General features: G+C 37.0%; 1 protein-coding gene across 1 annotated transcript in view; it reads right to left on the reverse strand.

Annotated features, from left to right (window-relative positions):
- Positions 1–4829: 4829 nt before the first annotated feature.
- LOC136800913 (protein unc-13 homolog B-like) overlaps positions 4830–16247 on the reverse strand; it is a 79556-nt gene continuing 68138 nt past the window's right edge. The window contains exons 15-17 of the mRNA XM_067057523.1: positions 14293–14355; positions 13822–13902; positions 4830–6977 (exon numbers count right to left, since the gene is read on the reverse strand). Of these exons, the coding sequence (XP_066913624.1) occupies positions 6816–6977; positions 13822–13902; positions 14293–14355 (306 nt within the window). The 3' untranslated portion in view covers positions 4830–6815. The remainder of the gene's footprint in view (positions 6978–13821; positions 13903–14292; positions 14356–16247) is intronic.

Below are 16247 nucleotides of genomic sequence, written 5' to 3' on the forward strand. Positions count from 1 at the left end.
TTTGGTTTTTACACTTTATAAACCTCATAAAAGTATACAGTAATGGTTTGTATTCATTTTCTATAGCTTCAGTTTTCTTCTACTGATAATATAAAGATGTTTGTTTATGATTTTTCTCTCTTTCTAAGTGATATTTGTGTATGATGTTATTATACTTTGTTTTCTCTTGTGTGACCAGTTTAAAGCAAAAAAAGATTCTTTTTTGAGCATATTCACCCATAGAAAAACCTTGTTTGTGAAGTACAATAATGTTTTGCATGCTTCTTTTCCAAAAAAGTTCTGAATTTGCTTTGAGAGAACTTAACATATCTCCGGACCCAAAAATTGTCGGCCATGACACCCTTCCCTGTCGACATTGCACTCGGACCTGTTCCTCTTAAATAAAATTCTACGCGGTCCGCGAACAGGCGCGCGACCAAATTCTTCAGATTGTATATTTTCGCCCACGTCTTTAGAGCTTCAGCGTACTGGGCCAGAAAATACACAATCTGTTATCAGGTTAATTTTTGTTGACTAAAGAATTCATGTCAGCAGGCACGACGGAAGCTTTTTATATCTGGTACGGCGAATGAGGAAATTTTTTTAGCGATTTTACCGATGAAGAGGAAAATTTCGGGTTTTTTTCTGAAAATCTGGTACGGCGTTCGCCGTACCTGCCGTACCCGTTGCGTCGTGCCTGATGTCAGGCTAGGACTTGAATAGCGATAGTCGGACGGAAAAAATTTTTTCTCAAAAAATTGGACTCGGTCATGTTTTGAGCATTGCGAATACGCATCTTTCTGCAAAAAAATCTGAAAATACTAAGGATTAAAATTCGAGAAAATGTCAAAAAACTGTTTTTTCCGGCATATTTCTGGCATTTTCGGCCGGAAAAAAATGTTTTTCGAAAATCGGGCTCCGTCACAATATAGGTATTGTAATTTTGCATCAGTGTGCAAAATTTCATAAAAAAATATAAAGTACAGCTCGAGAAATTCAAGAAATACTGTCTTTCCGGCGAAAATAGGCTGCTCCGGCGATTTTTAAATAGTTCCGGCTTCAAAAATTAATTTTATTGAAAATTGAAACATGCTTAATGAATCAATTGAAACATGCTTGATGGTGGGCATTGCTATTAATGTTTTTGAATGAAAAAAAACAACCAATTAAAAGGAAAAAGTCCAATGCAAATCTAGAAAAACGGCGATTTTTCCGTTACATTTTGGGCATTGCCACTTTGCATCTTTGAGCCAAAAATCAGAAAAAAACTAATGAGCTAATCCTGAGAAAAGCTTTCCTTATAGGACCTCGGAGGTAGGTCCAACAAGGCAACAGAAAGAACAGATTAAAAAATGGACATTAATGTGCCCATGATAGTGTATAAAAATATTGTCTCAATACAATGTGATGGGAGGTGCAAAGTACAGATGGTTCACGGTGAAGAAACCTGAAGTACCGGGTTTGTTAAACAATCTAAACAAATTGAAAATTTTTTGAACCGGATCCATGGCTCTAATCAAGACAGCCAAGGCTCATGAGAAAGTTTGATTTCTGAATTTTACTGCCCTCCGGAGCTGAAGCCCAAAGTCTTGGTCTTTGACTCTACCACCTATGTCCCCCAAACCAGCAGCAGTTGCGACCAGCTTATAGAAGTAAAGAACATTCTGACTGTTCATGTACCGGGTGCAGCAGAAAAAACTTTGGACGTTTGGCGAGCCACTGAGGCCGAACAAAGTCTTGTTTAGACTCAAAACCATTTTTATTAGAAAGAGGACATGCTAACTTAAATTTTGCGGTATAACTTTTTAAGTTTGATCAAGTAGTTGTGAAGTTATAAGCTTTTGAAGTTAAAATTCACTTTTCGAAAAGTGTGAAAAACACGTAAAAAAAGGGTATTAAACTAAGCATCTTTAAGCGTTTTCGATAAGAATTTTTTTCAAATATTTCTAAAAACTGACTATTTACTAAAAACTGACTATGTTGTAAACGAAAACTGCTTTTAAAAGTATTTTAACAATTAATTATGTCGTAAAAGTCGTTAGATAAGTCAAATACTGAGCTATTTTTTCATTATTTGCATAAATTTAATACACCTTTTTTTACGTGTTTTTTACACTTTTCGAAAAGTGAATTTTGACTTCAAAAGCTTATAACTTGACAACTACTTGACCAAACTTAAAAAGTTATACCGCAAAATTTAAGTTAGCATGTCCTCTTTCTAATAAAAGTGGTTTTGAGTCTAAACAAGACTTTGTTCGGCCTCAGTGGCTCGCCAAACGTCCAAAGTTTTTTCTGCTGCACCCGGTATCGAAGGCCAAACGAGTCATAGTTACGCAACTGCTGCTGGTTTGGGGGACATAGGTGGTAGAGACTTGACTGAGGTACTGCAAAACATGGCACTAAACACAAGAAATATAGACTAACACGCATAAGGGAGAACAATTATTCATAAGCTATAGAAAATCACACAATTGTGTTACAAAATATACTGTGGCAAGCTAGTGCAAACATATGTTACAAAACTCTTGCATCGATACTTCTATCAGCTCACTCGACAAAATCCGTAACAACATTGAAAGCAAAGTTATGAAACGTCCCAATAATGTACATCATTAGTAATACTGGATGGGCAAACGCTCTAGTCTAGCAAGCTAGACGACTAATTCAGACTTATTAGAAATGAAGCAAAAAAGTAAATTTTAGTCGTCTAGAAACCTTTGTGCACTAACTCCAAACAAAAAAAAAGTGTCAATATTGCAATTAAATTTTTTTCCCGCTCAAAAAAAATTCTTGAAAATAAAATATGTGTGGATTTGTGTGTTAAAAATGTTTCATTTGAGTTCATTTTATTTTGAGAGTTTGTTGTTGCTTAATAAATTGTTTTCTCGCTACGCAAGTTTCTGCGTAGCTAGGCCCAGTATCTATAAGGCTGGAACACCGGATTCTTCCAGTCGTTTATACAAACTAAATCCCGTATCATTATTAGTATTGGTATTATTAGTATTACATGCATTATAAACGACTCCAGTCTACAAACGCTCGAACTTTTGCTAATCACAATGACAAAAGAAGACATTTATCTCTTAGGGATTTATGATGGGTGTGAGCCTGAGTTGATTGAGTATTTTGGGCAGTTTGGAATTCTGAGGTCCTTAACCCGGAATCGAATCCATTCAATAAATCACTCGTATGAGTTTGGAGGCCCAAACCTGGTGGCGAGATTCTCCCATCAGCTTTGGTAAATAAGGAACACATTTGTTTTCCATCTTGATGGCATCCCAATCTCTCTGCGAGTTTCCGACCCATCTGAGTATATCTTTTGCGATAATTCTCGAACGAACTCTGATGCTATTTCTACAAAACCTTTGACTCTGACTGTTTCTCGTCTGAGCAACAGCATCTTTATGGGGGCAGGGGACTCAAAAAGATATCTAAATAGGACCAATAAAGACAGAACCAATGGACATAGTGCCCAAAAATCACGTACAGGAAAAGGAAGAACAGAGGAGGCAAGAACAAAAACAGAAACAGAAAGCCGAGATTCATCTATGAATGTAGAGAAAATGGAATACAGACTTGAGGCAGTTGCTACAAGAGAAAAGATTAACTTTCAAAAACGCCGAAATGGACGGCTTAGTCCAAGGGCAAGTAAAGAACATTGAAAAAGAGAACAACAGAATTGTTAAATCAGTTAAAACAAGACAGGAAAGAACGTTTTGAGGCAAGTTCGCCAATCATAAGAAAAAGCGAAAAGAAATGCCCTTCTAAAAACCTGCAATAAAGAACACTAGTCAAATAGTGGATTGAAAGAGAAAGTTAGTTGGTGGCTTGACCCAACAACCTGACCAAGAATCGCCGAGTAACGGATTAGAAAAACCATTCACCACTGAAAGTCCGAACGACGGATGCGATAGTACGAAATCTCCGAATAACGGATGCGATAAAACAAAATCCGCTAATGACGGATGCGACGAAAGTAACGTCATTTTTGAGGTTGAAAAGGTGCAAATGGAAAACACTGACATGGACTAGCAAAAATTTGGGCAAGCAGTTAAGACAACAAATCAACGAAGAAGATGGTCCAAACCACAAACGTACACAAGGAATGACCCCTCCACTCGAGAACGATAGCCGAGTAGAGGTAAATACTGGGGAGAAGGGAGCCAGTCCTGACCTGTTTACCCTCGTTAGAGGGCCACCACCACACATTCAAGGTGCCGAACTCCAACACGAGTAAACAAGTCAACAACAGATCCGCGTCAACTTGAACGAAAACGAGGCCATTATCTCATAGTACCGGATTGGCAATATGTTCCCAAACGGATTTCATATGGAACCTTTTATCAAGGATTTCGAAACTGTAAACAATGTTTTTCGCGGTCATACTTTATTCGATTGTTTTTGACCATCTTTTTTTCAGCAGAGACAGTTATCAGGAATGTTTTGAAAACATTGAAGCAACCAAACAATTTTTAGAATTTTTTATTCTTTATGGCAAGTCTGCTCTTAAACCAACTCAAAAGATAGCCTTTCTGGGTTTTGAAATTGATACAGTTGACATGACTGTAACTTTGACAGATGACAAAAAGCAGAAAATCAAGGAATACTGCATTAAATTACTTAATACTGAGGTATAGGTAAACCTATAGAGCGTGACAAGTCAGCTCAGTCCTATGCAAGATTCTCGTGATAGTAATTATACTGTAAGGGCAGAAAGTTCCGCGGGCAGAAAGTTTCGCGAAGTCAAAAAGTGGCGAAATTTAGTTAATATAATATTAGCGAACATAAGTTTCACGAAATATAGTTTTAGTCGAAATTTCACAGACATAACTTTCGCGAATTCATATAAAATGTACCTTTTTTGGTAACAAAAAGTCATGAAACACGCAAAAATTTAGCAAACAGTGCAAAACTGAGTAGGAAAGTTTATTTTTCGCGAATAAAAACTTTGGTGTTTTTCAGGTTTAATTTCTTTCGCGAAAAAGGATCAAAATCGCGAAAAACGCGAAAGTTTCTGCCCGCGAAAGTTTCTGCCCTAAAAGAAGAATCAAGTCGTGGTACGATAGAACGCTAATGGACCAGCAACAAGTATTTCGTTCTGGGAGAGGAACTTCTGATGGTATCTATATAACCAAACGAATCAAACAAATAACTGACTCTATTAGAAAGCCGGTATACGTCTTCTTTGTCGACCTTAGCTCAGCCTTCGACCACGTTATCAGAGAATGGTTGTTTAAATCAATATCCCAACGCTTCAAACCCAATCGAGCAACCAAACTTTTTGATATTCTTCAAGCTGTTTACTCCTACACTACAAAAGCCTTGTCTGAAACTCCCGATGACTCATTTGAAAATTTAACTGGTGTACGTCAAGGTGGTCCTGAATCCCCGCTTTTGTATAATTTATACATGGACTACGTTATGAGAGTTTTTGAAAATGAATGTCAAACTCAACAAATAAATTTTCTAAAACTGAAATATCGTATACGTTCAACTGCGACCACCCGAGAAGAGAGAGCAAAAGGATACGAAGGAGATCATGACTGGTCGGGTTATGCGGACGATTTAGAACTCTTTTTCGAAAGTGTAATCGATCTTCAAAAGGGCCTTGTTCTTTTACATGAGATATTCTCAAAATACGGACTGAGTATTAACATCAAGAAAACAAAAAGTATCATCTTCAACTTTGAATACATCAAAGAACATTACCAGTCGACGTACCCTGAATCTATTGCTGAACTACAGAATCTGGCGATCGAAAACGTTAAAACATTTTGATACATCGGAGACGAGATAAAATATGACGAACCATCGACGGGCAGCGCAGAAATAAGCCTTCGCATATCACTAGCTGAAGCTAAATTTTACGACCTGATTACTAAATTAACGAACTATAAAATTCATTTGAAAACAAGAGTACTGATTTTCAATTTAATGGTTCGCACTAAACTGACTTATTCTTGCCAGACTTGGAATGTGAGTACTGCAGAAATGAATAGAATAAATTCTGTATATGTTGGTATGCTTAGGAAACTTGTACGAAATGGCTCCAAGACTGAAGGACATCGGTTTTTTATGACAAACCAAGACATTCTAAGAATTTGTCGAACCGAGGATATCGCAACTTTCGTATCAAAACAACCATCAAGTTATCTCGCACACTTGGCACGACAACCAAACCAATGTTTAACAAAAAGACTCTTGTTCAACGTAAACAAACGTACGAAAATTGGTCGACCAACTGAGACACTAGAAGACAAAGTGATGAAATTTTCTGGGTTGACAAAAGACAATTTCTACAAAGAAGCACTAAAACGAAAGGGACATGGTTCATCCCAAACGAACCGCCAACAGTTGTCAAACGGACGATTTAGCTAAACCAGCAAGTACAAGTAAGTATCCATCAGAGAAGTTACAAAACTATTGGGTAAATTTATCAGATCTATTTTCATTTTTGACGTCAATTTTTCATCATTTTCCTGCAATAGAAAAATTGTACTATTTCTTAAAATACTTGCAGTTCTCTCAATTTTGATCCTTTAAGCCCAGTTTTTTGCACGAAGTTTTAAATATGCCCAAATTTTAACTGTGCAAATTTTGGTAGACCTACATAAAAAACTCTTTGTGTAATTTAAAAAATAATTTTCGACATGTTTTTTTCTGAACCACCCGGTATATCTGCATCATTTGAGGGAGCAGAACATGGTAGATTGCACTTTACTTAGAAACCTGGAGAATGAAAAAATAACTTTGCTCAAAGCTGCCAAAGGCAACTTTCAGAAAGACACACACGCATAATGCAGAAACATGAGCAAAAAGGAGACAAACTTTAGTCTTCATCTAGTATAAATGGATATCGTGAACGTCAGGTGGGTTTTGAAACAAACTTTTGTATTATATAGGAACACATTTACCAAGCCAGGGTCATTTCTTGTCCATCTCATCCAATATTCGTCCACGTTTAACTTTAAATCATCAATGGGAAATGTATGCAGTACCTGGTGAGAGACAAATAAAAAGTTGAGATAAAAAATAGCTGAAACAAAACATTGTACTAAGAGTTTTCAATCAGGAAACTATTGGAAAATAATGGAATTTCAACGGCTCTCAAAGTAATGTCATGTAAAGACGTATTATCTTAACCCTCGAGTTCCTAGACTTGTACGAGATCTGCGTTTCTAGAGGAAGCTACAGATTAGACCAATAACTAGGTGTCCCGGCGTCGTCCGAGACGTTTAGAGACGACTCTTTGCCATGATAATTAAGTTCGTTTTATTATTGAGAAATTAAATATATTTTTTAGTTATGAGAAATATGTAAATTATTTCTTGTTTTCCAAGGAAAATGAACTACAATATTTTCTTTTATATTGAATGGCAAATTATGATTAAAACATTTTCCTGTATTTTTCAAGGAAAATTATGTAGAGAAAATGGCTTGTATTTTTCAAGGAAAATCGAATAATACAATTTCTTGTATTTTCCAAGGAAAAAACTACATAAAGAGATCATTTTAGTAGGAAAATTATCTAAAGGAATTTTTGCTTCTCTCACCTAAGCTTATTTTTCAAGAAAGGTAGAGTTATTTTAAAAGCAAATCGATAACAAATAAATAGATAGTACTTTCTGATTTAGGCGTATTATAATATAGATATAGAGATATAAGAAATTGGTAATCGAAAGTAAAAGTTTTGAAGAGCTTCGGATCTGATATAAAGGTTGATCACGCAAATGAATTCATTGCCAGCTTAGCTCAGTTGGTAAAGGCACTGGACTAACACGCATGAGATTCTCGTTTCGAATCCCAGGTATGACCTTTAAACATTTGAAGATTTGAAAATTAGATACTTTAGGCATACAAACTTTCGCGAGCAGAAACTTTCGCAATTTTTGCGAATTTTGGGCCTTTTCGCGAAAGTCAATGTGTTTAAAAATTCTAGGAAGGGCCATTCGCGAAAGTGCTACGACCTTGAAATTTTGACTAGTGATAACTCTGCGGCCGCAGTCGGGGGCGACCCGAAAGCTCCTCTTTCGATAGCTATCTACCCGAAGGTAGGGGCGGGCGCCACTCTCTCTCCCTGGATTTTTCCACTTACCCTTGATCCCTCTCTTAACTACTGAGCATCAAGCAGAGAGGCATCAAGTTCCATTTTGGAAATCTTTGGTATGACCCGGCTGGGGGTTGAACCCACAACCTTGCTAACCGTAGCCGGATGCTCTAAGTGATTGATATGGATAATTGAACATGATTTACAAAGTTTTGGTTCGGCCACCTGTCTAGTTGGTATTTTACAGACCAGAATGTAAACTTGACCAAAATCATGCATTGATTGATTAACTTGGATTTGACTGAAATTTGTTCCTGAAGGCTGATTTGTCAAATAACGGGCTTCGTTCACATGAGCATTTTCTACTTTACAGACCGGTCTGTAAAATACACGTTGACCACCTGCCGCAACTCAGAAACTACTAGAGCTTTTGACTTGAAATTTTCACCAGTGGTGGGTAGGTATTGACCGTCAAAGTTTTTTTCTTGGAGCAGAAAAAATCTTTCAAAAACATATTCACCAAAATATCAAATTTGGAAGGAAAAACCTTAATAAGAAATTCAGTGGCGAATTGGTCATGTGTACACTGATGGACTGCATCGACTACAAAAATAAAGATTGTTTGGTTTGTCTGGTATGTGCGCGCTTGGTCCATTTTCGCTGTACACAGTTACCACCTTACCAAATTCAACTTTCCCTAGACAAGCACAAAAGCACTCACTACAAGTATGTTCGTCTCAACTGCGTGATTGTAACACCCAAAGTTCTGAGCTTGTTCCTGCAAAACCACGGACCCTACCCTCATCTGTTAAAAGAGAAAACGAGACACTTCACCGAGAACTCGATGCTTGCAAAGGATTGTTAAAACAGAATAAAATTGATCGAAAGAGAATAGATGAACAACAACATGAAGTTGAAAGTTTAAAGCGTAAGGTCAGTACCGATCATGGCCTTCACACTTTCGAATTTGTCGAACAACTGTCGGAAACCAAGATAGAAAGCAAAATGGACTCCTTCAAGGAAATGCTCGAGAAGACGTTTATGAAAGAATGTAACTTTCTGTCGGAGACCTATACCAATGTTACCGGCGTAAAGGAGTCCCCGGATTCAAAAGCACTGAAAGAAGTGATCAGGGACGCAATACGTGAAAAAGACACCGAAGAATACAGAAATGCGCTTCGAATGTTATTGTACATGGTGTTGTTGAGCAAAGTATTAATGATGACAAAACCTGGGCTTCAAACTTGATTAAGGATACCCACTCACGCAGTCTCATCAAACGTGTAGCAAAATTGGGTAAAGGAGGAAGAAGAAACGAAACGTCCATTGTTAGTCTCTCATAACAATGAGTCTGATAAATGGAATTTACTTGGCAATCTTACAGCACTGAAGAATAACGCAACCGTACAAAGGCATTAGCGTTACTGAGGATCTCACCCCTGATGAAAGAAAACAATTCAAGGCACTCTCAACAAAGGCCAAAACAAGAAATGAACAAGAGAAATAAAAAACCTATATCTATCGTGTGAGAGGCTAACAAAAATGAAAAACTACAACTAGAAAAACTTATAACAAAGGAAAATCCACATTTTATTGCAATCTGTGAAGTCAAACCAAAGAACGGTGACGGATGGGAAATTCACGAATATGAAATTGATGGATACACAGTCGTAAACCATACACCAACGCTGAAAACAATACAGAACATGATATCGTCATCCTAGGGCATACCAGTGTAGACCACCTTACAGTTGACCTTACCGAGTTTATGTATTTGCACTTTTGAGGCCGGTAGAGTGACTGAAGCGATTTGGAAAAACCCGCAATTCCGCCCCGCAAAATCAAGGACGAGTAAAAGTGCTGTTTTACCGTCGTCCTCAGCTGGTCAGGATCTACTCAAATTAGAACCTTACCGTCTCCGTCGCTGAAAAACACACATACATAAACTCGCTATTGAATGTTCTGTAACACCGGACGAAGGCGTATATCATTGAAGTACATCTGGCTGGAAAAGATTCGAATCACTTGTTTCCCAAGCCGCAATTGTTCATCATGGTCCAATAATAATTACAGGTGACTTTAACATCGATTTACTTGTACCGTCACCAGCAAACGAAGCTTACCAGAACATACTGGGAACGCTCAATTTCAAACAACTTATAGCCCAACCAACACGAAATTCCAAAACTCTAATCGACCATGTTATCACAAACATTGACACCAAACTTATAGCGAGCGATGTTGTTTTATGTGACGAAATCTCAGACCACGATTCACCTTTTTGTATCCTCAAAATCAACAAACCTCGATATGAACCGCGGCACAAATACATTAGAGACGAACGAACTTTAGTACTCGCAGACTATATCAATGATTTTCAACAGCTACCATTAAACATTGTGTATGCTTTCGATAACACCTCAGACAAAGTCAATGCACTTAATAAACTTATCACGGAGTGCATCGATCGTCACGCACCTGTACGTAAGATCAAACTGACCCGTCCTTCGTCCCCATGGATGAAAGATCTTGATGTCCGAGATTTACAACGGCAGAAAAATGAACTACGGCTAAATTTGAAAAATAACCGCAACAACTTGACCAACTAAGAAACGTGAGGAACAACCTCAAATCGACCATCCGAGGAGCGAAAAAGAAATTTCTTAAGAACCTCCTAGCTAACAAATCCTCAGCCGAAACATGGAAAGTCATCAACAAATTACTACATCCCAGACAAAAACGCATGGACGTTGATCCAGACGAAATTAACAAGTTTTTCAACTCAACTGCCATGAGGACAACAGGAAGAAATGCAGGAGACCTCTCAAAATCGTTCATTGAAGAACTACCCGAACATCCAGACAGCTTCCATCTCCGTCCTGCTACGTACGATGAAGTTTCGAGAGCTATCCAGAAACTTAGATCAGATTGTTCCACCGGACCCGACAACATCCCTTCAAAATTCATCAAGCCAGTATCCCAATATCTCACATCACCTCTAACCGATATCATCAATAACTGTATCCAATCATCGACCTTCCCAGAAGAATGGAAAACTAGTCGAATTTGCCCAGTTCCCAAAGTCACCGACCCCCAATCCTTGACAGACTACAGACCAATCAGCATCTTGCCAATCTTGTCAAAAGTCTTTGAAAGAATTATCCTCCAACAATTAACCGAGCACATCGAAGAAAAATCGATTTACCTCGAGAGTCAATCTGGTTTCAGAAAATCGCATTCAACTATAACCGTCCTACTCAAGCTGAAAAACGATATTAAAGTTGCAATGAGCAGAAGCGAAGTAACGCTATCTGTATTTGCCGATTTCTCAAAGGCTTTTGACACCGTTGACTATCGAACTTTAATAACACAACTTAGTAACCTTGGCTTCTCTCGAAAAGTACTTTATTTGATTAGAGATTATCTATCAGAACGCAAACAATACGCCCAAATCGACGATAAATCATCGAGCAAATTAGACGTACAGTTTGGCGTTCCACAGGGGAGTATACTTGGCCCGATCTTGTTCAACTTGTATGTGACCACTATAAATACCAACGGTCCGAGCACATACCTGCTATATGCCGATGATACTACGCTACTCCGACACACAAAGATCCAAGAACTGCAGAGCGCCATCGAATCGGTCCAAAATGAAATAGACAACATCAACCTTTGGTCTGAGCAAAACAATCTTTGTCTAAACACAAAAAAGACAAAAATGACAATCTTTTCGACCAGACAACTTGCACAACGCCATTCCCTCGCGGAACTGGTCACGGTTATCAAAAGCGCTGGACAGGATATTGAACAGGTCAAAAATTTCAAAATTCTCGGTGTTAGATTTAATGAGCATCTAGACTGGACTGAACATGTCAACCATACCATGAGATCTTGTTTTGCCACGTTACGCTGCTTAAAACGATTCAAGAACACCGCATCATGGCAGCAGCGCAAGATACTTATGGAGTCACTGGTTCTCAGTAAACTGACATATGGCATCGCTTTACTATCCGATGCTACAAAAGCCCAGATTGAGCGTCTTCAGAAAGTCCAGAACGCCGCCGCTGGCTTCGTGCTCAAACGTTATGCCAGAACCAGCGACGTAATCGATCTCGAATGGTTACCAGTTTCTGAGATGGTTGATCTAACAATCGCCAAGATTGCCCATAGCGCTCTCCACAACCCCAGCTGGCCGTCATACCTCAAACTCAATAGACAACCGGATCCAGACAGAGAGCTCCGAAATGGTAATTTGGTCGCACATGACATTGAGGACACATCTCGTCTAACTGGCACCTTTGCACATGAGGCCGCAAAATGCTTCAACAACTTGCCTGTTGATATCAAACGAATTGACAAAAAGGAAAGCTTTGCTGATAAATGCTGGAATTTTTATTTTGATAGGGCGCTAGCCAAATCTCTAAGCTAATTCAATTCGACCTCGAATCACAAACTTAATCAACACAGTCGATCTAGTATCTGATACTTACGTGTAGTCTTTAGCATTTGCAGCCTAGTCTATTTTCTAAGGTCATTTATTTTCAATCACTTGCTATATATTTGGACTCACTCTTCTAGTGTTTTCTAGCCCACCAGCGATTCTAGCGTTCCCCTTTTGATATATTTATTTCATGTTAATATTTATTTTATTTTATCTAAAACATTGTTCTAGCATTTTATATTCCTAAATGAGACCGAACCTATATTCTTTTTTACCGCAGCCATTCCACAATTTTGCCATCACAATATCTACAAATTTAACCGAATGGTTTTAGTTTTGATGTTAATTCGATGTTGCGCTATTACGTCTAGTCTATTCAAATTCGAATTTTCTTCTCAGTTTGATCTCCTATGAATATATTAAAATATTATCATATAAGTAGTTTTTCTCCCTAATATTTAATATTTACTATTTCATTGCATAACTAGGACTTTGACAACCTACACAATTCGACCTATGTGTTTTTTTTTATCTATATCATCTTATCCGACGAACCTATTTTTCAGCGTCTTCTATATTAGGTTGCCCATTGATTTACTATTTCTATACTATGTAGCCGACCAGCCCACTAAGCTTCCATTAAATGATTTAGCTGTCCACTTCGTATTAGTTTGAATCTTAGAATTTTATATACATTTATAATTATATACATAACATATACATAAAATATTTCAACTTCTTGTAAGAAGAACCAATATACTTTTGGAGATCAAGAAATTAATGATGAAAAAAAAAAAAAAAAAAAAAAAAAAAAAATGGGCTTGCTTTTGCATGCGTTTACCTCAGTCCAACGAATCAATCCAACTCTGGAGAAAATAATGCCAATCTTAACCAGCTCTTACGAATCATATCAAAAGAGAACCATCGTTGCATCGACTTCAAATTTTTTTTCCCAACTATAAATTAGAAGAGCTGGACAAGCCCGCATGTAGAGTAAAGAAGAGGAGCAAATCCTGGAAGTATGGAAGCAAAGAGCGAATACGATCTAGCTATCAGTTAAAACTCAAAGAGAAACGTCTTTGTACAAAAAATTAGAAAAAACTAATGAACAGATTTTTCACAAAGTCCAAAAAACCCTATTTTTGGGCATTTTTTGGGCCCAAATATGCCTAAATTATGAAATTTTTAAATATGCCTTTTTTTTCGAAAATCGGGCTCAGTCACATTTTGGTAATCACCATTTTGCACCTTTGTATCAAAAGTGACAAAACTCCTACGATTCAATACCGAGAAAAGTTGGTAACAGACGAACGGACGAAAACAGGTTAAATACCAGCCAACACCATTTTACCTTGACTGTATCGAGAACGATTTCTAGTACACCACACTGTCTTGGATTCAAGTTGTGGGTATCGCTTGGACTGCCGAAATCCTGAAAGTTAAGTACAATTGGAAATTAAAAGTTGATTAATAATTTTGAAGGTCGGCGAAAATTCTTAAAGTATTAAATTTGCAGCTGGAACTTTTTTTTAGCAAGGAACTTATTTTGGCGAAGCAAAATTTTAATGGGTTTGGCGAGAACTAATTTTGGCGAATAGCAAGGTAAATTGGTCCTTTTATACCAAAATTTTGCCAAAATGAGAGTTTTAGACAAAAACTAGGGTATGTTCAAAAATTCACGAACAAGCTTAATTTTGGAGAATAACTCACTTTATGGAGAAGTAGAATATATCTAGAATATCCTAACGTGGCAACACATACATTGTACAGTACTTGAGAACTACTAGAATAAATAAGATAACAATTTTACAGAGACACTCACAACGGGCAGAGGGGGAAGGACAACAACTTTTTCCAAACTGTTCAAAACCATCTTCCATAGTTCCTATAAACAGAGAAAATTACATGAAGTTATCTAGTTTACTTTACTTTCGATAAGAACATCATACCTTATTGGGTCTTTTGGACGATCAATTTTGTAGTTAACCCTTTCCGTGCCGCTGTCGGCAAGTGCCCACAAGAGCATTTTCGATTTCTTTGCCGGTGTCGTCATTTGCCGACAAAAGAGATCTCGACCTATTTGCCAGAAGTTTTTTTTTAAAGTTTATTGAAAATTCGATTTTGAACTAGATTTCATTAAGTAGCATTGTTAACTGGTTACTTTTTCGAAGCGGGCTACACGACTTTTTGCGCAATGCAATTGGTTCTTTTCGCATGACGACGGGCCTACACTGGCCAGAGTTGCCCGTCGCTAGGAAAATTCATTGTCACGTCACTTTTTCAAAGGAAAATGAACAATGCGTTGACATCATTTCTCTCGTTTTTTTTATTTCTGACGTCAGAAATTATAACAATTTGTTTTTTTCGCTTTATTTTGCTATTTTTCCTGGATAAAGCGCTAAAAATCAATCGAGGCTGAAGGAAACGGTTAACAAATATCATGACCGGTTTTTTCGGCATGTACTGAAAATATTGCCCTCACTAACCGGTCATTATTGTATTACAGTTGAATAATTAAAATATATTAAGATGTTTTTCATAATTATACTCGAAGGAAACACATATGGGGGACTTCACTGTCTTGTCTCAAATTGTCAGCATTGTATTGTCGTAAAGTTTAAGATAAAAGAGATAAAACTAGCCTAGTTTCTAATCATGATATAGGAGTTTTAGGCTTAGTCTAGGCTTAGGGAGGGGGTGACTTTTTTGTCTTCAGCCTATAGAGCTATGAAACTTTCCAGTAAAATTACACTTGATACAATACTAGTTAAATTTATACAGAGGACGCTGTTTCTCACAACGATTTCATGGAATTCTGTTAATAATCGAATAAAATAGGATTAATAATAAAATACTTTAAAATGAGGAACATACATGTAGCATTTTAAAATCTGATTTGCGGCAGAGATTAGCCGTTTTTCAAAGTTCAATGCAGATATTAATTTTTGTGATGGTATGTTTTTGTCCGAACATGATATAACACTAAAATTAGTGACGTTTTTTCCATGCCTGGTATTGCTGAAAAACTAAATCAAAAAATATTCAATTTTTAGGCGACCCCGTAAATTATACAACTCTGCATTGAAAAAAAATTGTTCCATTCGGGCTTAAAAATACTTTTTACTCCAATTTAGAAAACAGTTGATTTCTGAAGCTGAAACGTTGATTTATTTACCTTCAGAGTCAGTTATATTATGCAGGCTGATAACGAAAGTCACAATCTAAAAAACGCCTTAATTAAAAAGAAAGCAGTTTCCTTTTATGGGACGAGATTGGCTTGGGTTTTTACAAGCTCTTATTTGATTTTGTTGGTCGATAACCAGTAATAAAACAATTTTGTTACTTTTTCTAAAAAACGCGTCAATTTTATTACTTCAAATGACCAATTATTAAAGTATCTCCAACTCCAACTCATCTGAATTTTATACGTACGAAATACGAACTTTGTTTAAAATTTATCTCTCCAATTTTTACCTTCCTAATGTTTAGCAAGTGAATAAGAAAGTTTTATTGAAAGAAAAAATTTATCGAGTGAACCTTTCGCTCTTTGCAGCATTTACTTTAATAATCCGAAAACGACCGCCTGACCTATAAGCTCCTTCTGAATAACTTAGAAGCACCCTTTTTTACCACCTCAGCCCTAGCAGAATCGGAATTATACTACGATTCAACTTCTCTAAAAATTCATGACTACACGCTTTTTTTTTATAAGAATTCTGTAAATCCATTTCATCATGGATATTCTTAACTTTTTTGGGAGATTTATCCTAAAACATT

Source organism: Clytia hemisphaerica, unplaced genomic scaffold, assembly GCF_902728285.1.
Source record: "Clytia hemisphaerica strain Z4C2 unplaced genomic scaffold, Clytia hemisphaerica genome assembly, whole genome shotgun sequence".
NCBI classification, from domain to species: Eukaryota; Metazoa; Cnidaria; class Hydrozoa; order Leptothecata; family Clytiidae; genus Clytia; species Clytia hemisphaerica.